Source organism: Xiphophorus hellerii, chromosome 23, assembly GCF_003331165.1.
Source record: "Xiphophorus hellerii strain 12219 chromosome 23, Xiphophorus_hellerii-4.1, whole genome shotgun sequence".
Lineage (NCBI taxonomy): Eukaryota > Metazoa > Chordata > Actinopteri > Cyprinodontiformes > Poeciliidae > Xiphophorus > Xiphophorus hellerii.
The window spans coordinates 8,083,323-8,108,909 of NC_045694.1; the positions used below are offsets into that span (position 1 = coordinate 8,083,323).

A 25,587-nucleotide genomic window follows, 5' to 3' on the forward strand; every position below is an offset into this window, starting at 1 on the left:
TAATTTTAGAAAATTGGAATATTGTCAGAAAGTTAAATATTTTCACGCCCTAATAACTCAATTTACTCAAAACACCTGTAAAGGTTTCCTGATCCTCCAGACTGTCTCAGTCTGAGTCAGAAAGCTACACAATCATTGGGAAGACAGCTGAACACCTAATGCTTTTTACTGCTGAAAAGTTTTATGGAGATGCTGATTCCATTTTTCAGCTGGACTTGGTACCGACCCACACTGCCAAAGGTACCAAAACCTGGTCCAATGACCGCTATAAAAGCAATCTGAGCTTCCATTACACTTCAGCAGAACCACAGGCTGATTGCCTCCATGCCAGGCTCCACACATGCAGTAATTTATGCAAAAGAAGTTCTCTAAAAGCAACATAAATGCATAGATGCAATGTTTGAAATCCCTAACAGGTTTTATTTGAGATGTTCAGCTTTAAAACAGCACAATTTTACATACTTGGGTAAGCAATAAATGTTTAAATATTTTCCAATAAAGCTGTACTTCATCATTTACAACAAAAAAAGTTGTGACACAAACTGATCAAAAGTTTGCAAAATGTCACTTTTCATGACTGAAGGGAAACAGTTCGGGTGATGTTTTTTATATATATATATATATATATATATATATATATTTTTTTTTTTTTTTTCATGGGGAAGAGATAGTTTACCATTCTTACTGAAGGAGACATGTTGCTGTATAATTGAAATGCAATCTTAAAAAAACATAGCATTTCTGTCTTCCTACTTTCTCCAGAAATTCAATTTGCCAAAAATTTTGACAATTGATGTCATATGTTATAATAGGTCTGAAATGATTCCTCGAATGATTGGAGTGCCTCGATTATTAAAATTCCTTGAGGAAAATTTGCCTGCCTCGAAGCTTCGTTAATTTATGTTTTATTATTTAGTGCACCGTGTTCCTGTCGGGACATTGTTTGCGTTGTGCGTAGCTCTCACGTCTGCCTCTGAGTTGTTGACGAAAGCTAAGAGTTAGCGGCATAATGTCCAATTTTCAAGTTCGGCCCATGGGGATTTTATTGATTGATGATAATGCCCGGGTTTTTATTGTTTTTGGGGGGACCAATAAGCATCCTTAAAATGACTGGCGGGATGCCTGGAGTACGGCAGCCTTTCTCATCCGGGAGCTGCTGGTTGAAAGCGAACGGCGCGAAGAGCGCTGCAGGAGTATTTATACAGGTGAGCGGATAGACTGAACACGCGGGCAGCTGAGTAGTTGATGGTTACAGTGTAAGTGTAGCTTTACGGACGAACCGCACAATAAATTTTATATCTTCCTGGTATGAACAAACGTGTGGTGGAAATCATCGTTGTGGTACATGGCTGGAAGATGAGTTTCTGAGTGTGACGAACGAAGGTGGCGTAAATATCTCATATTGCTCTCCCTGTTCTTACTTTCCTACCCTGGTCTACCGGTCGTCTTACCCCCGCCCCCGGACTTAAGTTAATCTGCCCCCTGGTCTATTTACTCCCCTCCACCCCCATCTTACGTTCGTTCGTTCACCCGCACCCCAAGTCCCCAACTCCAGGCGATATTTCCTGTGTTCTCAAACCCAAAGCTTGACAGGTATGGGGCAAGGTGAGAATTCATCTATTAAACTCACTGGAGATGAATACATAAACTAAAATCTGGAGTATAGACATTTTTTATAAGCGTATTTGTGAGCCTGCCTCTTTATTATTAAATTGAATATAATTTCAGATTTTTGTATAACTTTTCTTCGGGTTAACTTAGAAAGTGAGCTATTATTGTTACAGGTTAGTTTTCTAAACTACAGAAAAGTAACTGGTAGGGAAGCTCAAAAATGAAAAATTGGACTGATATTAATATTTGATAGTAACACTGGTGTTATGATAGATTTACCAATATTTTATTTAATCTTTTTTTATCCGATTACTCGATTAATCGTAAGAATAATCCATAGATTACTCGATTAATCGTAAGAATAATCCATAGATTACTCGATTACTAAAATATTCGTTTACAACAGCCCTATATTATAATTTTATTTTCAAAAATGTTCACTTTAAAGTTCGAGTACACAGAGATTAAATGTAGACCATGACATGTGGGGCCACAGGCAGATATTTGCTATGTTTATACTTTCTGTCAATATTATTGATAAAAGATGTGACCTTAGGAAGTCAAACGTAATGTGACCTTTCATCTGCCAGTTTTTGAGTATTAATGTCCTGACCTACTAGCAAATGCTCAGATGGATGTTAATGTGGCTGGAATATTTTATTTAACTGGTTCTAGTTTTGTCCTGAAGCAGCATGAGTAACTTTTAATACCCAACATTGGAGGTTTATTATTTGCACCTAAACTAATGTTCTGCACAGATACGTACTGTACTGCCTGGGTGTCTTTTAGGGAATCAGATCTGCTGTGATATTTCCTGAAGTTTATCTGCTCATGTCTGCACTGCGCTTGTTTTAGGGTTTGGATTTCCTCTCAGTTCTGCTCCGTCATCTGGAAGGGAGTTGATTTCCATGCAGACGGGCGGATGTATCATGTTACTCTTTGGTGTGAGAAACCATGATTAGTGCTTGTATGTGTTCAAGATGATTTGGTTACCACACAACATCAAAGTAAACGTCATAAAAGCAGAACATGCAGCATTGCGTAACTTATTCCTTTTATTCACTTGTGGTTAATTTTACTGGTTCTGCAAATTATTTTTGTTTTTCTTTAAAAAAAAAAATTTTTTAGCCCTTTTAGAAACTTTAAATATTTTGTTGTGACAATGAATAAAATATTTTGCTGAAGACTCAGTTTCTATATTTTAGCTCCAACCATGCTTTCTTAATGTTAGGAAGCATGTTTTCGGTCAATTTTTCCCTCTTTGCCAGGATGGAAATTATGATTTTAGCTTAGCAAAGATTTGTGAGCAGACTACCATATGATGCAAATAATATCCAGATTTAGAGCATGGATGAAATTTAAGTAAGTGTAAGTCATAAATTAAGTTTTTACACTTAATTAACAGAAAACTAATCATTTTGATCTTATAGTATTCTTTGTCGACAATATTTAGTTTTGAGTTGACTTTTTATGGCTTTTGCAGTTTTATATATGATGGATTTTTTCAAATGTGCTAGTTTTTTATTCACTCAGTAAGCATGCAGGGGTTTTCTCTCTTTGCTGTGTTCAACTGTTAAACATAACTGAAGGAGATTTTTCTAATTTTGCCACATTACTGCCAATAATTTTAATGTATTTGACGTAATAGACCAACAGAAAGTGGTGCATATTTGTGAAATAGAAAGGGATGCATGGTTTTCATTGAACCATTAACTCACCATGAACCATTGTGCCTCTGGCTGTATGTTTAGTGGATATTATTGGTAAATCTTGGAATTGCGATAAATGCACGTTTCTCACTCTTTCTGGCTCATGATTTCAACAGTCTGCATGTTAAATTGAAATGCAAATGTGAGTTCAAGACGTTTTGAACAACTTAGCCAACAGTTGGTGCAATCCAATGAGTCCTTTGTGGTATTAATTTGCACACAGTTTGATTGGAAAGATGACTTGCTATGCAACAGAACCCCGTCTTCCACATCTTTGATCTGTCCTGTACTTGATTTGTGCCAAACTTCAAACTACACAATCCTTTTTCCTTTAATTTCAGAAATATTTGCCACTTTTTGTTGCTCTAACTCATAAAATTATAATAAAATGTGACTCAAAGTTCAAAGACAAAGTTTTCTAACGTTTCTTTTACTTTATACAAAGTTGTGGGTGTGAAAATTACATCACATAAAATACACTTTGGTGTTATAAATAAATAGAAATAAGTAGAAATACTTGTTTGCTAAAGTATCGGTTCTATATATCATTACTATATGTTCAACTAAGGTCACTGCTTTTGAAAAATGTCAAAAGAATTTCAGATTTGGTTTGAGAGTAGGCGAGAGCCTTCCAGGACAGATTTGAAAGTGTCAGTCAATACTGCGAGTATCACAAGATTGCTGGTCGTTTTGCTCTTAGTCAGCAGTTCTGTAGTGCTGAATGCATGGCAACCAGAGGAAAAGAAGCTCCTGATTGATTCCAGGGCTCATAAAAAAATAATCACGTCCTCACCATTTCCTCCCCTTGTGACCTTTGGGTTTTCAATGCAGCAGAAAACAATGATGGTAGTAGTAGAAAGTTGTGCTCATTAAGTACAAGACTAAGCACAACTTTTAAACAATTGATTTAAGACATTTTCAAATATAGAGTTGGCAATGAGAGGGAAGATATGGGTGATTATTCCAAATCGCTTAATAAATCTTTTGCAGCAGAGAAAAGCATGTCATTCTTACATGCTAAAATACCCCAGACTAAATAATATCACAATATTTTGTGCTACTATTGTGTTTTTTAAGTAACTTAAAAAAAACACATGTATCTTTCAACACATGCATTGAAAGATGCATGATGCATCTTTCAATTATTCTTGAAAAATATTCTCATTTGAAATATAGACTTCTTCAGTATGTCATTTACTTTAAAAAAAAGTGATTTATATCACTAAACTGCACACAGTAACTACATTTAATCATATTTCCAAATTTACTGATATTTATTGATTTTCTTGTGAAAAAAAAACAATGGAGAAAATAGCAAAATAACATTTCCAATTATACTGTCAGTTTTGTTTTTTTTATTCAACATCAATAAGGAAAATTTATCAGGACAATGTTGAATCAAAAGTCTTAATTTTTCATGATAAATGCCCACCTCTACCTCATACTACTCTAGGTATGTAGGATTATGCAATTATATCCATTCATAATGTGTGTGTAGTTTGACCTGTAAGTCCTGGATGTGCTTGTTTCCCCTCACAGCTGCAGCTGCACAGGCACAAGCCGAGGAGCGGCGTAGCTTAGCAGGGAACAGTCCAGGACCTTCAGCCGTCTCCCCTTCCAAACCTCAGGGCTGTAAGCCAGGTACATGACACCACACACTGACACAGATACAATCAAAGCTTTCTCACAGCTTTTATCTTCCATAACGTTAACACGATCCACCTCCGCCATCCTCCTAGGGTGGCTTAAAGGAGGTTAGTCATCATCTTATTACTGTAACAGTTGCCAAAGCTCATTAATGACAGTCACATGCACACATCTGCTTGCACCATACAAAGCCTTCGTAGCACTCTGCTTCTGTGTAATTCCCTTGCAAGTTGTCTGGGTTGCTGTACATGGTTTTTAGTTTTTAACCTACTTTATACCTTCATGTCTTCAGTTATTGACGGCGCCGCACTTAGAGTAGACGACCGGCTGCGAGTGGCAAAAGAGAGGCGAGAGGAGGCAGAGAAACAACAGGGTAAGAGAAGAATATGGCTTACTTTCTTTCAACTGCTTAATAAAAGCATAGCATGCAATAGATTAATCAAGAATGTGTGTCACTGCTAGTTATAGCTTCAATACCAAATGGCTTTTCATTATAGAGATTATGCCACACCCATACATGAAGGACTGCAGATTAAGTGTCTGGTTTTCAGTGGCACACTTTAACAATCCTTAAATGTTGTCAGCTTTAAGGGAGTCCCAGATCATGGAGCGGGAACGCAAAGCTAAGCTGCAAGTGGAACGCCAGCTGGAGGAACGTCAGAAAAAGCTCGAGGAACAGCGGAAGAAGGAGGAACAGAAACGATTGGCTGTGGAGGAGAAGAGGAAGCAGAAGCAGGAAGAGGAAAAGGTAAAAAGCTCTAAATTGTTTTCTTATATCACATGTGTCAAACTCAAGACCCAAGAACCAAATCTGACCCACCATTGCTCTTTATGTGGCTCTCTAGACTCCAAATTACATCAGTAAATACCTTCGTTTCTTTCAAAATTTGCAAAATTCACACAAAATCAACAGATCCCTACATTGTTTCTGATTTTACTGCCATTTTTTCTTTCAAAATTGATCATAAACATTGGGCTAAAGTAACTGCTGCCTGAGCCTTACTTGGTGTCACGTTATAGTTCATGATTGATGCAGCGAGTAATAAAAAGTCACATTTAACATCATACATTAGTGCAAATATTGCAAAAAATTCCTTCCAAATATTTCTAAATTAGCACCACAATCTGTGATTCTGATTGCAAAAAACAAACATTCACAAAATTCTGGAGGGACTGATCAGTATGAAAAATGTTCAGTATTATTAATAAATAGATGTTTGTTTCAGCATTCAATAAGTGTTTCTTAAAATTAAATATTTTAATAGTTTAATGGGTTTTATCAATTCATTCTGGCACAACCGGCCCTTTAAGAACAGTCAGATTTTTGATGGGGCCCAAAATGAAACTGAGTTTGACATCTTAAATTGATCATCTTAGATTTTTTTAAAAGCTCATTTTAAAACAATTAGATCATGGTTTATTTGTTCTAGCTCTTGTGCAGTGAAGGACCTGGATATATTCCACCCTTAGAGGCCAGCCGTGGCTGAAAACAACGACCTGTGTTTTCTTTTGCTCTGTCCTTGTCGTTGTTCAGGAGCACTACGAGGCAGTTATGAGGCGAACACTAGAACGCAGTCAGCGAGTCGAGCAGAGACAGAAGAGGTGGTCTTGGGGAGGATTGTCCGGAGACCAAGATGGACGAGCAGGTACAGGAACTTTGTGTTTGCATATGCTGATTAAGCTTTAGGGTTTTGTTTTTTTTTTGTTTGTTTGTTTGTTTGAGGCACAGTAAACTTTTCAAAACAAGACTTCAACGTTTTCAAGTTGGTTCATATCAGCAGACACAGCAGGTTACGCTTGCTTAATATGGATTAAAAATGATTTACAGAAAAATTGCTCCATGTTCTTTGTGTCTTGCAAAACTCTTCATACTCTGTTGAACTTTTCCATGTTCTTTATTTACAACTACAAACTTCAAAGTATTTTACTCCGATTTTATATAATAGACCAAATTAAAGTAGCACATAACTGGAAAGTGGGGGGTAAATATGTGGTTCTCAAAATAAATACAAATCTTTAAAGTTTGGTGTACATTTTTAGTCTGTCCCCTTCACTCTGATACCTCTAAATGAAATACAGTGAATCCACATTGCCTTTATAAGTCCAGTGTAATTTAATCGCATTATGAAAACAGCTGATCTGTGAAGGCCTCAGAGGTTTGTTAGAGAAAATTATTGAGCGAATAGCTTCATGAAGATCAAGGAATATGGCAGACAAGTCAGAGAAACAATTTAAAATAATTTTTAAGTTATAAAACATCACCCCAAGTTTTAAAGCTGACAGTACACTTTTTAATCCATCATCTGAAAATGGGGGAGAGTTTTGTCCAACTGGCGACTTTGGAGTTGAAGTAGAAGATGCGCCCCACAAATATGGTCTTTATGCAACATTGGCTTGAAAAAAAGCCTCAAGTCCAGTTTGTCAAAAACCATGTATATAGAAAACTCCAAGCATGTGGAATAAGGTACTCTGACTAGATGAGATTAAAATTTAACTTTACATTCATGTGAAACGCACAGTGGAGGTTCACCTTCAAGCAGCTCCAGGACTCATGGATTATTTTCCTTCCACATCAGAGTTTTGTGCTACTTTTTGTTTGCGTGTCACTAAAGTTTCCAGTAACATGCATTAAAGTTTGACAAAATGTGCAAATATTCAACTAGTATGATTAGTTTTAAAACCCACTCTAAGACACTTGTTATTCGGATTATTGGCTAAACTTTGTCATTTTTTTAACTGGGAGAATTAACCACATCAACAAAATTCATCTGTATAACTTTTAGGTGTTATGTACTATGTGTTATGAATATTGTTCTGTTCTTCGTGTGAAGGATGTGTCCCGTCCTCGTGTTTTTGCTCCACTCAGAGCGCTGTGTTTTCCCACAGGAGATTCTGACGCCAGCATCTCTTCTCCAGTAGCTATAGTTGTCTCCTCTCCCTCGCCAGAAAAGCCACCAAGGAGTGGACAAGGTTTTGTTTGTTAATTTGTTTACCTTTGTGCAGCATGGACTGTCGCTGGCACCACAAATGGCTTGTTTACCATCTGTCCTCTCTACTGTCACATGTTGTCCCATCTACTCCTTGCCTGGCACTAACTGGCACTTTTCACTAACAGTTTTTTTTTTTCTGAGGCATACATCCAGAAAGTTTATTAGGTTTGGTTTTTAGCTTCACGTGTGGCTTTCTCACTCTCATTGTTGAGCAGGTTTGGTCAAAATCTTTTATTTATTCCTATTTCTGCTATTTCCAAGAAAATGAACAGCAGGTAGATATATTGAAAAGCAATAGTGCTCTACCATATATTGCACATTTATTATCACAAAGTCATTTTACGCTGTAAGCTTTGCAAAGAAATGCTTGGACTGCTTTAAATACTAACTTAATTGCTCAACTACCATCAAATCAGGGTGTTAATGCTAATCATGTATATCTGAAAAAACTAGAAAAAGTTCAATATTTTGTCACTCATTTCAGTAAGTGAAACTTGTACAATATATGGGTCTGGCAAACATGGATTGAATTATTTCAAGCCTTTATTGCTTATAATTTTGATGATTATGGCTTACTGATCACAATTCAATGTCTCAGAAAACTGCAATATTGTAAAAAATATGAATATTGAAATCCCATTGTGTCAGCTAATGGTGGTCCAGCATGTTCATAGAAAGTTAAGTGGAAGGAAAATAAAATTGACAACAGGAATAAGTGCAGCCTTGAGAAGTTTGTCAGAGAAACAGTGCACATGACCTGAATGCTGCTTTCAAATCAACCTGGCTTCCAGAAACCTTAGCAGAACCACAGAAGGCCCAACAAAGCATTGAGGCCTTAGAAATTAATATACATTTCTGAAGCATCACATTTGTTCTTTGTTAATATTATGTAATATTCAAAGACCGAATTTGGGGGGTTTCATTATCTGTAAGCTATAATCATCAAAGTTACAAGACGAAAAATCTGAGTTTCATTTTCTGAAATGGGTGACAAAAAATGTTGACGTAATAATATTCAGTTTTTTGTTTGTTTTTTAGACATACCTGTATATATTGATACACCCACCAGAAAATGTTTCAAAACGGCTTCAAGATGTTCTGGTAAAGCCGTTAAGTAACTACTTTTAAGTTGTTTTTTGCTAAAACAGGAGGTGTAGCCAGTTCATGTTGCTTAAAAGAAAATAATTATGTAATTTGTTTCAAGCAGCTGCATAAAATACTCGTCTTTGGTCTACATTTCCAGTTAACCCAAATCAGAAGGATTAAGAGTTTAGTTGGATATCTGTTTATCAGGTATCTAGCAGAACATTATTCACCAACATCATCCCATGTTTTCTGATCCTATGTCGCCTCAAACAGCAGACATAGTCGGTTTTATTTAATAGCTTCAATAAAATAAGTGGGGATTACAACCAGAATGAGTGTAAATAGATTCTGGCTGAAAGAAAAGATGATAATCTGTTGTATACTCTTTAATTAAGCAAAAATATCAAACTATCAGAAGAATAAAAACAGATTTAAAATGATTTATGCACCTTGGTACAAAGTGATTTGTTTATTAGAATGGGGAAGGGTCAAATTGATCCACACATTTTGCAGTTACTGGACCATTTATTAAAAAAGTACAATAATGTCTAGACTGCTACCAAGTATGTTATGCATTTCTTCAGAAACCCAAACACCGAAACAGGCTGTTTATTTTCTTTGTCCAGTACAATAGATCCAAATGGGACTATTGATTCCAGCAATTGCTTTAGGTAATTTTGCCCGGCCCTTCAGCTGTGCACATCCAGGTGACACAGGCTACTCGGCATTGAAACCTTTCAATTGAAAATCATCAAAGTACCACTATTGTCTGTTGTTAAAGCTGTCTGGTTATGGTTGGCTAAACCCAACATCTGTTGTCTGCTGACTACAAACTGGCTTGTTCATGTTCTGGATTTATATTGCACTAACTGACTGTTGCATAAATAGCTCATATTACTGGAAGTAAACCTGATTATTTTCTCTTAAAGGAGTTAGATAGTAGTAGAGCCTCATAGTCCCTTGTCTGCACCTGAAGTCCCTTCCCTATTGGCTGTCCTCCGGTAAATCCCTCCTCCCTTGTCTGTTTTTCCTCCCTGCTTTTAGCTGACAAGCGCTCCACATCCACAACTAACCTGAAACAGCCGCCCGAGGCTGGCATCAGCAAACGTTTATCCTCCTCCTCTGCCACCCTCGGTAAATCACCTGACAAAAGTAAGTCCTTCCTCTCCCTCCTCTCCTCAGATTGCTTTCCAATGCTCTGACCCCATACAGTGAAATCCTCTTAATGTTTTTTAGAATAAATATGCACAAACTGTGTGATTAACAAGGTTTCTTCAAGCCTCTCCCTGTGTCTGTACTAATTGTCTAATAAACTCTGAGTGTTTAGAATCTAGTACAATTATTTCACACCATGTGGATCCATAAAACTACTGCCTGTAGTTACTAATTGTGTATTTTTATGTACTGAATTGAATTTTCTGACAAATTCTGAGTTTTAGTCACCAAATGGTAAAGTTGGGGCCTTTTTACTCCTTTTCTTTTTGGTTGTAATTAGTCATTTTAATTGCCATTATTTTCCATGTGGAAACATGTTTTAATTTCAAAACTGCCTGTTAGTACAACAGTGTTTATTTCTATTATTTTGAATGATTATGGCTTACATCTCCCAAAATATTCCAAATTGTATTGATCAGAAAGTTATACTCTTGAAAGTTGAATTGAAAAAAATTGTACTTTGCCTTAAGCATAAAGCAGTACAATAAAGAAAGTCTAAGAGACTTTTCTAATAACTACTAGACCTTTTTCATCTAATTTTATCTGTGGGTGTTTGATTATTGTCTCTCAGGTGTTAGGCCGAGGAGTTCGTCTTGCAACCGGTTGCCAAGCAATGGCATGGCTGCTCAGGCCGGTAAGGGAGATGGCAAACAGCTTCAGGTGGAAGAGACAGGTGCAGACGATCCTCTCTTCTATCCTTATTATGCTTTTAGAACCAAAACCGGGTCACATTGCATCACTCATCAGAGTGGTGACACATTTTCAGCTCTGAAACTGCTTAAAACTCTAAACTGAGTGAGCTTTCTAAGTCTTGCTTGTATCAAAGCCTTTCAGCTGTTGGGCTTATTTCTTCTAAAGTGTGTTTTTGAAGAAAAAAGTTTGCTCAAACAGTGGTAAAGCTTGTCTGTGTGTTTACCCATTATCTCTTAAACTAGGGCGTCAGCTGCTGCCAGCGCTGACCCTGGTGACTTGCATAAGGCTAAACGATGCGCACATGACTCGCAAACTCTTTCCTGGGCTTTTTTACTTGTTGACTCCCTCCGCAGTGTGTGGTTGGCTGTAACTCCACTCTCATGTCTGTAGGACGCTCTGTGAAGAAGAGAAGTTCCTCCCTCACACGAGTAAGTGTGAGCAGAGCACAGACTCCTGCCAAGCCTGAAAAGGGGACAACGGATGATCAAGGTGGCTAGCATGGAAAAGCAGCATGCATTGCTCGGGTCGCCTCCTTTTTAACAACAAGCATTCAGCTTCATTTTCCTAAACTAAGGACTTCTGAGAGAAATGTTTATATCAGTTGAGTGTTGTGGATGTCATGGTTGGTTTTGGCTTGTCTTCTGCTCTTTAACCTCATCTTTCGCACTGAATGGTCAATTTCTCTTAAAGCAGATGCTATTTTTCTCTATACTGTTGACGTTTGTAATAAAATACTTAGGGCTGGATGATATGGCTGAAAAATGTATCACGATATAAGCATTTCATATCAGTTGTTGTTGATAATTGTGAGTATCGATAATTGTTGATTCGTTTTTTAGTTGAAATACTGACAAACTGGTGGTGTGACCTTTCCTGTTTTATCCACAGTTTTCAGTCCATGCTGTTTTATTTTTTTTAAGCAGTTATGAGGCACAGTGGCTAAACTTTAAACTGCTGCTGTGCAAGATACTCAGAAGGTTGTTGCTAGGTAACCAAAGAATGATTGAGCGAGTTGCTAGGTAACCTCAGAGTGAGAGAGTTAGCTGATTCCACAAACCTTTCTTAGTTGGCTTTGAGCAGATAAAGCCTTTCCTCTTCCTACATCTCCCAGAATGCTGTGCGGTTCTGGATCAAAGTTCAGTGAATATTCTACCTATTGACTATTGAACATTTTATCATGTCTATTGCGATTATACATAATCGATTTATTATCCAGCCCTAAAAAATACTTAACATTTCTGCTTCCCGAACCCTATTCAGTGTTTGTCACTTTGGTAAATCTTTTAACCTTTTTCATTACTAAGCATCCGTACAGGAACCGTTCTGTTGTGTGCTGTCTGCTCTAACACGGTTTTTTTGTCCTGTTGTATCAAAGTGATGGTTGTCTTCTCCCTTCAAGATGGCGTCATTGCTGGATTTAACTTGCCGTTGCCTCAGTGCGGTGTCTCACAGTGCCATCCTTCCACAGAAGCACGAGAGCGCAGAAGTAACAACAGCAGCTTGTTGCAGGCTCCGTGTTGTTGTTAACCACAAGTGCTTTTTTTGTTTGTGCTTCAGCCACATTGTCCCGTTTGTGCCAGTGAAACTCGAATGATGTTATTGTCTTGTACAAATGTGTTTTCTGTGTGGTTAACTTAGCTATTGATGAGCGTTACATCTACAACCATAAATCCTCTTAAACACAGACTTTCTTATTTTCTTTGGTATGACCTTACCCATGTCTAGGAACAAACTAAAAAATGAGATTTGAACCTGAATTACCGACCATCATTTATTGATCGGTCATCAGCAGATGTCCTGTCAGAAAGGGTTTCCTGTTAAGAAGCTAGTTTTTAAAAAACTTTCCTTCCACATGAGCTTTTTTTTACCTCACAACAGGCAAACCTCAATTTTATGTTTCATTTAGCCCCCCTACTTTGCACCATTTTCTTCATTTGGGTGTTTTATATTTGCCACATCTTCATTATCTGCGGTGGAGATGTGCAGCAGAAGTTAAATAACTCTTGCATGATCACATTCATTCACTCTATCACTTTGTCTTTGGACTGTTTCTCTTCTCACACAACCGTATTCTTCCTCGTTCTTTAGGATCAATTAATGGTTATTTTTTTCATCAGCATTCCTCCTTCTTCTTCAAGGAACCATTGATTCAGCCTCACTGTCTAATTGACCTTCTGTTTTTACTCACGTTCAGTTTCAGATCATTTTTCTCTGTGCTCATTCATGGTTTGGACAGTGACACCTGAGCGACAGTCCATGTATGATTACAGAGACATAACCTTTGGTTCAGTGTGATTCTCTCCTGTTAAATCACCTGGTGACTTTTCTTTTTGCCTTCATCCTCCCCAACTCTCATCCACCCATTCCTTCCTCTGCTGTTTTTCGGTGATTTTTCGGCCGTGTAGCCCGCAAGCCACCGGCCAGTACAGTGGATGAAGGGGTCCTTAGTCGCCTGCTCACTCCCACCCAGGCCTCACTAGCTAGGAGCAAGAGCGCCGCCGTCCTGTCCGCTGAAGGATCAGATGCTACAGGTAACCTCCGCTTAGGAGACCCTGACTCAGAAGAAGGATGGCTAGATCAGCACCCCTCTCCTGCCTATTAGAGAAGCTTAGTGTTTAAAAAGTACATGTAGTGTCTCTTAGTAGTACTTCTATAGGATCCTTCTGAACTCTTAAATGCTTTTAATACCCTTTGGCTTCGACATTGGTGGTAGAATTTGAGAAAAGAAAACACATCGATAAAATCTCTTTTAGCAATTTGCAGTGTTTACACACCAATTATTTTCAGTACATTACACTCAGTGAGCGAAAGTATGATGTAAATATTGACATGAACAGTGTTCCAGCTCACATGTCTGTTCGGTTCTGACACAATTGGGTGTTTGTTGAGCAGCAGCCTTGGCCACAAACATTTCTTTCCATCTGACGAGCCTCATGCTCCATGAGATTTACCCTAAGCTGATTACCTATTGGTTCTTGTTACGTCTGAAAAGGTCTGCCGTGTTTTTATGCACGTGTTACGGTAGTGAGGCGACACTTCAGGTGATTTCATTGATATTTGGACAAATTATGCTGTTCTAAAGTTATATCCAGTGTATTGTGTCACTGTGGCTGATGGGAATATAATACGGATATCTCTCTGTATGCTTTATAAATTATGAAACAAGCACTCACTTTAGAGTTGCGTGGACCTTTCATGTTGTGTTTATTGACTGGCCATTAACAGCTATAGATCCTCTGGAGCCCAGTAGAGCCGTCGTCCTCGGCAGGAGGGAGAGCTCGTGACAGGGTGTGTTACACAGTCACCACTGCTGCTCAGTGCGCCGTCACAATGAATTACTGAGCACGTTTGGAGCGATATTGTGACAGGAAGAGTTCTCTAGGTCTCTCCAGGGATTATGACGGCTAATCCCCCCAATCTGACACAGCAAGCTGGTGGAGAAAGCTATTTTCTCCTCCCAGCTGTAGGCATGATTACTATAGTTCCTGACAGCCACTTCCATTCACAAGTAGGCATGAACTAATTACTGGTTTAGAGGTTTCTAAAAGTTTGTTTCAGTGCCACAACAGTTTTCCATAATAACCTTCCTACAGTTTAAAGGGCCCCATTATGTAAAATTCACATTTAGTATGTTTTAAACTTACACTTGGGTCTCAACTACTTCTAAAAGCAGCACAAGCGTTTAGAAAAAAACTAACTCCCAGCCATGTTTTTGGCAATAACTTAATGTATTTTGGTGTCTAGAAAATGAGCCGTTTCCAAAACCTTCCAAATGTAACACCACAAATCAGCAGACGCTGCCCGTTACCTAGCAACCCAAGCTGAGTTCCAGCACATTTGGTCAGCTGGTTTTACAGCTGTATGCGCAAGTACCTTTATTAGCAACATGTCTGTAAAACGGCTAACAGCAGGATTGCTACCCTAGCAAAGAGCCCAACTATTTAAATACTTAATATAGTTAATATTAGTGGACATTTATTCTATATTTTATTAATGTATTTCTTAAAATCCTATATATGGATATAGGAGACAAAACTTTAAAAGGTAGGTGTTACTTGAGCAGCACTAGGAATAATTGAAAACCTTTGGAGTGAGATGCACCAGTCAGTTGTCAGACATCTCAATTAGCCAGTTTTTCCCTGAATGGCTTAAATCAGATTTTTCAAACATTGAAAAAACTTTTATTTCCCCCCCAATTCATTAAATGCATCAAAGCTAAGACTTTCCAGAGTCTTCTGTATATAAACAGTTCAACCAACAGCATGTACTTTGTAACTATTTAATTTTCTGTAGGACTCAAAGATGCCACAAGCAAGCCTTTTTCCGTTATAAGAAAATGTGCTTAAAATAGTAATAAAAAATTGGTTAATATCTCCCAGAAAAAGCCTCATTGTTGCATCCATACTTATAATAATGTTTTCTTTTAAAATATCTATGTAAATACTATGATTTAAACAGTGGTATTAACATTCATTGTTAACATGTGAAAATCATGTGCGGGCTCATTCCTTTTCCCAAGTTTGTGGTTTAACTTGGGAAAATGGTCAAAATCTCAATTTTAGATATATTTTTAATTCTCAGATAAAATAAAGGCAAATCAGTCATTCTGGCCTTTTAGGGCAAACTATTGTGATTACAAGACAAAGTACAAACTTAGACGTGTTTGTCTAGTGTTTTTTACAGACAGTGTGTGTTTTCAGTGTTGTCTGTTGTTCCATATCGTTAGGTTTTGTGTTCTTTGTGTTATGATGTGCTTCCTGTTTAGATATTTAAGTTGTGTGCCGAAGCTTTGGTGGATGCAGTGTGTGTTTGGGACTTTTCTCAGATTGTTCCTCCTCGCTCATCGCATCTCCCAAAATGTAGAAATCAACCTAGAGCCTGCTTAAGTGCTACATCTAACAAATTGCTCTTTGTGTGCTTTTGTCCCCTCACAAACCACTCTTCCCACATTTCTCTCCAACCATCATCTGCCTCTCCCCAAATCTCCCTCTCTTTTTTTTTTTTTTTTTTTTTGCTGCTTTGCTGCCCAACTCGGTCGCTTCTCACTCCTCCCATTGGTTGTGCTCCCCTGGCCCTGCGATGACTGTGTCCTTTACCAGAGTGTCACCTGTGTCCTCGTTCAGCCTCCCCCAGCCCCATGAACCCGGCGCGCGGCCCCTTGCGCAGCCGCAGCATCGACCGACAGAAGAGCGGCATGACTGCGTCAAAATCAGCCAGCGAAGCCCTCGATACATCCCTGGTGAGACGTCTCTTCATTCTGCAGTAAAAACTGCAGCTTATTACATCTTATTTATTGAATTAAGCTGCATCTGTGTCAGTAGGTTAGTTAGGATTACTTGGTTGTCGGGTCTAATCTGAACTGTATATGTGTCAAATTGCTGAGTGACTCATTGAGGAGGAAGTCTGAATAACTATCAGAATTTATTTAGAGACTGAATGCTATTGGAAATGTTAGCAAAATGTTAATATCTTTACATCTTTATTTATTTTATTTATTTACCAGCAACAGCTAGGCCTGGCACAATAAATTAATTAATTGCATGTTAGATTAGAAGGAACTCAATCATTTTTATTTGCATGATTTCTCATTTTTCCACTTTCTATTAAAACTGAATGGCAAAAGTCTTCAGTTTGGTGCTTTTGTCTCAACACGCCTTTTCTTTTAAGGACAGTTTTGTTTACAGAGGCTTCATAATTATTTATTTTGTTTTGTTTATTTATTTTGGATATTTAAAATGTTCTCCAGTTCCTATACTAAATGTTCATTAGAAGTTAAAGTTTATTCATCTTTAAGAAAGTGTTACCATTTTGAAGAATTACTTCAAAATGTAAACATTATTATCGTTTATCACAATAACTTCTGGTGGAGTTAACATTTTAAATAATTTTTACTAGTTAACAAATTTGATAGTTTTATTATTTTACATTTTAAAATAACGATACAAAATTCAAGCAATAACAGTAAAATGGCTTTAAACTGGTTGAAAAATGGCATGGCATGGTCTGATTTATATGCACATATTTACATTTGCCTGTCAAAGTATTATGCTAACCATAGGAAAATGTTGCTCCTCCTGTGCTTTGAACATGCCTGGTCACCTGTTTGTTGCATTTGTTTATCCTCCAGAGGAATAGTTTCCTACTCCTGCACACAAAGTCTACCTCTCTGTTCTAACTTGGTGCCTGGCTCTGCAGCGTAATCTGCGGTTGTGAAGGACTTCATTGTTGTTGTATGAAACAAAAGGATCCACAGTGGCCGATTATGCCCGGGTCAAGCCATGCAAAGTAGACCGACCCCACCCTGGTCACAGAGACTAATTTAGGAAGCAGTTGACTTTTTTTTTTTTCTTGCTTCATTGTTTTCTGTCCTCCTGCTCCACTCTTATCAATAAGATCAGAGCTAAATTAAAGTATGACAGCACTGAACCTCTTCTTTGTGTGATTTGAAAGGATAGTCAGGTCTTTGAAAAATTGCTGCCTATAATTTGGACTGACACAATAAACAATAGATCAATTAATCGCATAATAAATTAAAACAAACTTAGTCATTTCTATCTGCTTAATTTTTTTGTTTTTCTCTTTGTTTTCTCTCTTTGTACCTAAAACTGAATGACAAAAGTCTTTCATTTTATTTGTTTCTTTGTTTATTTGTACAGACTCAAAATTAGGAAATTTTACTGAAAAATATACACTTTGCATTTAAGATAAAAAAACCCCGATTCTGCAAAAATCTTTTATTTCAGGTGACGGATTTCAGGTGACGGCTTTTTTTATTTTTATATCAGAGCAGACAGAGCTGAGCTTTTCACATGTTAGTATTTTTTGCTTGCATACGATCACTAAAGGAATGCTGTGTTATTGCATTGCAAAAAGGGAATTGAATTGTTTTATTTTTGTGTTGTATCTCTAATAATATTGTATAAAATGGCTTAAATGTAAAAAAAAATTTATCCCATCAATTATCAGAACAATTGACTTTAAAATGGACTTGTTGCATGTGCACCTAAATACCAAAAACAGTAACCCAGTGGTGAGGGCTTTAGGAGAAAATGTGCTTTAATTTGTTTCAAATCTAAGAGCTCAAAAGGAACCGATTCCCTGGGTTAGAAACCACACAGGCTTCTAGGATGTCGTTTCATTAACTTTTAATGTCCAAGTGCTTTATTTAGAGCTGTAAACATGATAACAGACTGGCAGCAAGGGCATCCATGTGACTCCAGAGGAGACAAAGACACTGTACACTTCAAGCCATTGGCTCCAAATGATTAACCGCATCCATGTTCTTATGAGAACCTGCTTTAGCTCTTCACATGAAACCAAACTACTGTAGTCTCTAGAATTCATATTCAGATCAACACAGACTTTTTGAAATTTCAGATAAGACAAGGCATTTGTTGTTTAGTTGTTTTAAAATGAAGGTTTCTGCAGATATTTCCTTTTAACTTATTCAGATTTGTCCTTTTTTCCTACAGAAAGACAAACAATTAGCATCACCCAGTAGGCAACGTCCCGCCTCACCGTCAACCTCCATGGGACGCCATCGCTCACCGTCTCCAGCGCCTAGCCCAACTCCAAAGAGAACCCCGTCCCCATCAGCGTCCAAGTAAGACTTTACACACGCCCACTCACTTCTTTTGATTTGATTTTAAATAAAAATTTTACCTTTTTCTCTTACAGGCAAAGTCCCAAGACGCGCCCACCGTCACCGTCTGCGATGAAGCAGCGCCCCCCGTCTCCTCAGCCCTCATCAGCCAAACCCCCGCCCATCCAGAAACCGTCTCTCACTCCAACTGGGCCGCCAACACTGCGAAAGAGGGACTCCAAGTCCAAGGACCTGGGTCCTGTTCAGCCTGTGACTCCACAGGCCACTGAGGCCAGCAAGACCAAAGACAAAGACGGTGAGCTGCGAAACATGCAGTTTACTCTATTTATGTAGCACCAGATTAGGACTGCAACTAAAGATTATTTTAGTATTCCATTATTCTTCCAAATTAAAAAAATCACCATATTCTAAGATTTTTTTTATTTAACCGCTTAAGCTTATTTAATACAATATCACAAAAACATTAAAAGATGTAAATAAACAATTAAATTCCTTTTAAAAACATTTTATTGCCTAAAATGCTGTAACATAGCATTCCTTTAGTCTGTTCTTTATTATTTGTAGCAAAGGATCCATCTGCAGCTAAAAACATACAGTTCTGGTCAAAATGAACAGACCACTGCACTGAATTCCTGGGTTTTCCACCAAATATTGATTCCTGAACTCTTCCTGAGTTGAAATAAGTTGTTTCTAAATGAATATAAACTCATTTTATTTGCATTATTTGAGGTGTGAAAGCACTGCATCTTTTTTTTATTTTGACCTTTTCTCATTTTCTGCAAATAAATACAGAATTCTTTGCTTTGAATCTCTGAGACATGTTGTCAGTATTTCATAGAATAAAAGAACAATGTTCATTTTACTCAAACATTTACCTATAAAGAGTAAAATCAGAAAGACGGATCATTTTAAGTGATCTCTTAATTTTTTCCAGAGCTGTACTTCTAACATCAACATGTGAAAAGTTCAGGCCTTTCCGTTTCACTTAACATCAGTACAGTGTAGGGCTGATGTGATGGTTATGTTTTGGATTAACTGATTAGTTATTGGCAAAAAGGTGTTTAACAGGAGATTTAAATTAGCAAAACTTTAACCAGGTGAAACAAAAGCTTTGAGGAGTTCTGGTCGGAACATATTTACAGATAAAGAAGGTTTTTTTTTATCTCACATGGAACATTTATATAATTTTGTACAGTTATGGTTTAATCGTTGCTCTGAATATGTTGTTGTTTCAGCAAGTGGCATATTTTAGTCAGTTAACTATTAATCAATCAATCAATTTGTTGATTATTTCAATAATCAATTCATCAGGATTAGTAATTTCTGAAGTTCACAATAAATGTAATCTCAAGGGTCCAGTTCATACCTGGTATATAATCCAAAATATTCAACTCCAACCAGTTCAGATTATTTTAGTACAATCCCACCACAAAGTCCAATCAAGATTCAATTATAACTCAAATTGTAACACTTTTCAAAGCAGCTAATAAACAGTTTTCCAAGTAAGCCCATCAGATTGCTATTACTGTTAATTATAATAATATTGAGGCCAAAACAGTGTAAGTTTATTATATAATGCAACATGACTTCATTAGTCAGATTTTGTATTTGCACAAACTGATTAATACTGGAGCAGCTAGGATGTTTGCTCTGGTGCATCCAGAAATGCTGACAATGTCGTCTTCCCATCTTCAGAGGGTAAATTTTACAGCAGCTCTTCGTTATGTTATGTTTACTTTCAGACTTTTGTTCTCTAGTTTGATGCTGTGGCAGGATTGTTCTAATCGTTTTCTTTTGAATGACCAAATTTCCTTCAATCTTTGCAAGTAAAAGATCTTGCTAATTCTCTACTCAGTTCAGTTTACACCAAATTAATGGTCTGTAAACCGTAGCACAACAAAATGCACGGTACTTCTCTGCATTTATTAAATTGAGCAAAGTTTTAACAGAATATGAAATCTTTCTAAATTTCTAAACAATCCTAAAAATCTTGTGTTTGTTGCACATTGACGTGGCAGCAGCTTTTCCCAGCATTAAATCCCTTCGGAGCAGGAGACTCGTTATGTTCCAGCTGGAGTTGCATCCCGTTTCTGTTCTGCTTGGTGTTGCTACTGCCACCCTCTGGACAGAATGGTGTACTGCAGGATGAACTAGCAGATAAAATAATTTGGTGCTAGTACTTGAACACAAAGTTTTTTATGTGTAAAAATTATATTTTTGTATGCTGCAGTTTATAAAAGGAAAAATCACTTTATATATGTGTGAATAGTGCCACTTTAAATCAATCATCAGTCGACTTAGCCACTCTATATTATAATTGCTAAGAAATTATCTGCCTTGCAAAAGTATTCATACCCCCTGACAGGTCAACATTAAAACTGCAAGTTGCAGTTATTGTACTGAGATTTTAGCTCAGATCAGCAAAAAGTTTTGAATATTTAAGTGGAAAGGAAAACTATAAACGCATTTTCTACTAATTAAAATTGAGAGCAGTGCATTTGTTTTCCTTTCTAGAAAGCCTCCATCCAATCTCAGTAAGACTGGATGGAGCGCATCTGTGAACATAAGTTTTAAAGTCCTGCGCGAAATTTCGAACTGGATTTGGTCTGGTCTTTGACTAGGCCATTCTAAGATGAATGTGTGTAATCTAAACCATAGAAGGCAGGTCTGCTGCACCTTGTAGCATTTATTTCAAAGGTTGTTCTGCATTTAGTTCCATCTCCAGTGAAGCTGAGCTGATGAAAACGATCCCTACTGCACAATGCTGCCAACATTGAATTTTCAGTTAAAAAGGTCAATTTAAATCTTATTTGACTTCTGATCAGCTTTTAGTGCTTTTAGTTCAGTGTCACAGATGATAATCAGGAGAGAGTTTTTTTATTGATTCACTGAGTTTCCTCCATGATGTACGCTGCGTAAAGTTGGAAATCTCTGCACCAAGTAGTCAGGGTTGTGAATTATAATCCGTCTAAATGATCTTCGGATTTGTCTATCATTTTAAAAAACAGAAAAAAAAAAGGTCTAATACAGTATCAGGCCATCTTTAGCTATCAGTGAGGCTCTTCTCTGTGTCCAGTAAAAAACTGATATCTTTCTTTTGCAAAAAAGTTGTAAAAGAAACAACTTCTCTTGTTGTTGTAAGTGATTATAAACTTACTGACATTTCTTCTCGTCAGACTCAAAGACGACTGGCACAAATTCGGCTGCTGAGGCGGCTAAGATCCTGGCAGAAAACCGAAGGCTGATGAGGGAGCAGAAGGAGCGAGAGGAGCAGCTGAGGATACAGATGGAGGAAGAGGAGAGGTGAGATTACTGCTGCACTGAGGTGCAGAAGTTATACATCACTACAGATTAATCTGTAATCTGTTTTGATGTATTAATATGTTCTCAACTAAAAACTTCTGTTTGCTCCTCTAGGCTGAGAAAAGAGGAAGAGGAGCGTTTAGCCGAAGAGGCTCGACTGAAACGCCTGGAGGAGGAGAAGAGGTTGGCCGAAGAGAGGAAAGTAATAGAAGAAGAAGAAGCCCGTCTAGCAGAGGAAGACAGAAAAAGACTGGAAGAAGAAGAAGTGCTGAGGCAGGCCGAGCTCCAGAAGGAGCGAGAGGAGGCCGAGGCCAAAGCCCTGGAGGAGGCCGAGAGAGTCCGCCAGGAACGAGACCGGATCATGCAGCAGAACCAGCAGGAGCGAATGGAGAGGAAGAAGGTAGGATGGAGGAAGAATGGAAGCAGATTACTTTGTTTTTTTAACCTGAGTCTGTTGTTGGTCTGGAAAATTACAGAATTTGAAAGAGTGGAAAATGATTGTGTTTCTAGATCTTTCTTTCATTTGTTTGTCCTAGTTTTTATTTATTCTGTATGTTCATCCTAGTTTTCCATTCATTTGTATTAGCCTCTTTCTTTTCTCTTTCTCTTCCTTTTTTCTTTCAGCCCTTCTTTGTTTCTTTTTCTTTCTTTCTCCTTCTAGTTTTCTTTCTGACCCTCTTTATTTCTTTATTTCTTTCTGTTTTTCTTTCGCTTGTTTCTTGTGTTTGTTCATCCTAGTCTTTATTTTTTCGTCCTAGGTTTTTGTTTATCTACTAGTCTCTTTCTTTTTCTGTATTTCATTCCATTTTTCTTTCAGTCCCTCTTTCTCTTTCTTACCTTATTTTATATGTTTGTCTTAATCTTTTTTTTGTCCTAGGTTTTTGTTTATCTACTAGTCTCTTTCTTTTTCTTTCTTTCTTGCCTTATTTTGTATGTTTGTCTTAATCTTTATTTCGTTTGTCCTAGTTTTTTGTTTGTTTGTACTAGTCTCTTTCTTTCTTTCTCATTCCTTTTTTTCTTTCTGATACTTTGTTTTTCTGGCTTTGTTTCTTTTTGTTTGTTCGTCCTAGTCTTTTGTACTAGTGTCTGTTTCTTTTCTCTCTTTCCATCTATCTTTCTTTCCTTCTATTCTTTACTTGCTTTGTTTTCAGTCTTTCCTTTCTTTTTTCTTTGCTTGTTTTTTCTTCTTCCTTTCTTTCCATCTCTAAATCTTCCGTTTTTGTTTAATCTGTTCGTTCGTTCTTTCTTTCTGTCCTTACATTCGTCCTTATTTGTCTTTTATTTCTTTTTGTCCTTGTTTTTCATCTCGGTCTTGTCTTTCCTCGTCCTTCATCCCGTTCTGTTTTTCTTTTTTTCTCTCATTTCTCTATTTCCTCGCATTGCTCCTTCTTTAGGTCTTCCTCTCTTTGCTTCATTTATTTTTCTTGTACTTTTTTATTCCTTTCTGTCTTTTTCTCCATCCATCCTCATTTAATCATCTTCAGTACTTTAGCGTTTTATATTTCAAAATATATTAAAAAAGAATAAATACTGAGAACTCTGGAAAAGCCTGAAATTTCCCACCTTTGTCTATTGAAAACATTGGTGGAGAAAAAATGTTTTTGTAGTCATTTTCTTTTATTTTCAGAGAATTGAAGAAATAATGAAGAGAACTAGAAAAGGGGACCAAACCGACTTAAAGGTGAACTTTCAATCAGTTAACACTCTGACTTTCTTAACATGTTTGATCAGCTGCTGATCAGTGTTGAATGATGTCTGGATTATTTCTGATTCAGAGAGATGACGATAAATATTCACAGGAGAATGGAGATGAAGGCATGGATGAGATGAAAGATGAAACCAAAGGCAAGTGTGCCTCAATTTTCACAACTAAAAATATTTTTATATTTAAATATGAGTGAAAGTGAGTCGTGTATGGAACCATTCATTCCGCAAACAGACGACATTTCTGTGGACGATGACCAGGACGTTTTGTCCGCTGGAGATGTTGGGGTTAAACAAGATGGCGGCCTGAACGGAAATCCAGAGACCGAAGACAAGGAGAACACCAACGGCACGACCGCTGATGACACGCAGGCAGGAAGGTGGGAAGATGAAATGATTTCTCCTCGTTTTAGATTTTACAGATTAATGCATAAAACAGGAAATATTCACGTTGATCCTCTGACCCCTCGACATCAAATTCATCCGTGGTTTGTAACGGCGTATAAAATAATACGTATTTTATACAGTTATGGCTTTCAACTTTTTTTAAATCTATATTCTCCAATAAGCAATTAATCGATTACTAAATTAGTTGACAATTCTTTTAATAATCGATTCATCACAGTTCATCTGATTCTCTCAGCCCAATTCCTGCTGATGAAAATTTATAAAAATCCTAGAATTTATTTTAAGTTTCATCCATATGACTGACAGATTCACAGTCCATCAGTCTGTGAATCTGTTCTTGTGGGTTTGCCAGACATCCGCAGAAATTTCAACAAGTTTATGTATCAAGTTTATGTGTTGTCAGCCTGGCGGGCCACCAGGCTTTACTTGCCCTTCCACCAGGCTAAGCATTGCTTTTTATTATTAACAGTGATAACAAAGACAGGTTAAAAAGTCTCTTTGGTGAAACTGTTGGAAGAGCAAATGGCAACACAGCACATTCAGTATGTGAGCACAAGGTGAAACAGAGGCCAGGTGTCTTTTTTAATTCACCAGGACTCTGTAACCACTTCCTGTTTTTAATGGTCTACACGCTACACAAGGTGACAAGGCAGAAAATTTTAGTTGCATGCTTTTTTTATGTTTGCCTTTTATAAGACTTTACATCTGGTGTTTAGGTATTAATGTCTTAGAATAACTCATAATTACACTGAACACCAAATAATTTTGGTCTAGTTTCTAGTACACATATTTTAGGACAATTGAAATAAGACAAAACTAATTTACAAGTAACAAGAGCTTGTTTTAAGTCAATAATTCTGTAATATTGATGAAAACGTTCTTGTTCCACTGGCAGATTATTTCACTTGTAACATGGGAAAAAACATAAAAATGTTGTTATAAGTGATATAATAAATATTAAGGAATGATTGACTTAAAATAAGCTCCTACATCTTGCTGAGGAGTTACTTGTAAATGAGATTTAAGTTATTTCAAGTCTACTAGGATATTTTCTTTAGAAACTACACCAAGAATACTTGGTCTAGTTAAAATATGTACCTACTTATATTTTCAGATTTCTTGATAACTTTAAAAAAGTTTTAACTCAAAAACATGGTGGGCTGCTGGACGGCTGACCTAGCACCGGGTTTAGCAGGTTTTCTGGGGAAAACCGTGTTAAATACGGGTCAGAAGTAAACTTAGAGCTGGATAGTTTGGAAAGGTTTGCAGGAGTCTCGGCTGCCATTAATGGCTTTCTCCGACTCCAGTCCGGTTCCTACGAGCCGCCTCGTCGAGGGCTCAGAGTTCCTGAACGAGGAGGACTCCACCAAAGACGGCATGGTGTCCAGCCTCAACGGGAAGTCCAACCAGTGGAGCTTCGAGGAGCTCATCGACACCAACATCCACTCCAAGACTCGGCCTCTCATCGAGTCCGAGGACCGCAACCAGGTTTTAATCCACTGTGACGGGAGCTCAGATGGAACCAGGGTGGCCTTTGAGGAGAAGGGAACTCCCATCAGCACCCTGCACTCCTCCAATCAGCCCATAGAAGCCATGTCAGGTGAGGCTTCACGTCTCT

The 25,587-nt window shown here is 37.5% G+C and overlaps 1 protein-coding gene across 20 annotated transcripts in view; it reads left to right on the top strand.

Annotated features, from left to right (window-relative positions):
- Nucleotides 1–25,587, top strand: part of map7d3 (MAP7 domain containing 3) — a 38,402-nt gene that overhangs the window by 10,649 nt on the left and 2,166 nt on the right. For 2 of the 20 annotated variants that reach the window (XM_032555641.1, XM_032555622.1), the window contains exons 2-19: nucleotides 4,860–4,961; nucleotides 5,260–5,340; nucleotides 5,552–5,715; nucleotides 6,502–6,613; nucleotides 7,854–7,937; nucleotides 10,088–10,195; nucleotides 10,830–10,931; nucleotides 11,342–11,440; nucleotides 13,357–13,482; nucleotides 16,051–16,190; nucleotides 18,424–18,554; nucleotides 18,629–18,849; nucleotides 21,731–21,857; nucleotides 21,972–22,257; nucleotides 23,485–23,538; nucleotides 23,633–23,702; nucleotides 23,797–23,941; nucleotides 25,277–25,569. In XM_032555641.1, the coding sequence (XP_032411532.1) occupies nucleotides 5,572–5,715; nucleotides 6,502–6,613; nucleotides 7,854–7,937; nucleotides 10,088–10,195; nucleotides 10,830–10,931; nucleotides 11,342–11,440; nucleotides 13,357–13,482; nucleotides 16,051–16,190; nucleotides 18,424–18,554; nucleotides 18,629–18,849; nucleotides 21,731–21,857; nucleotides 21,972–22,257; nucleotides 23,485–23,538; nucleotides 23,633–23,702; nucleotides 23,797–23,941; nucleotides 25,277–25,569 (2,242 nt within the window). In that variant the 5' untranslated portion in view covers nucleotides 4,860–4,961; nucleotides 5,260–5,340; nucleotides 5,552–5,571. The remainder of the gene's footprint in view (nucleotides 1–4,859; nucleotides 4,962–5,259; nucleotides 5,341–5,551; nucleotides 5,716–6,501; nucleotides 6,614–7,853; nucleotides 7,938–10,087; nucleotides 10,196–10,829; nucleotides 10,932–11,341; nucleotides 11,441–13,356; nucleotides 13,483–16,050; nucleotides 16,191–18,423; nucleotides 18,555–18,628; nucleotides 18,850–21,730; nucleotides 21,858–21,971; nucleotides 22,258–23,484; nucleotides 23,539–23,632; nucleotides 23,703–23,796; nucleotides 23,942–25,276; nucleotides 25,570–25,587) is intronic. The other 18 variants (XM_032555624.1, XM_032555626.1, XM_032555627.1 and 15 more) reach the window with 18 other exon arrangements.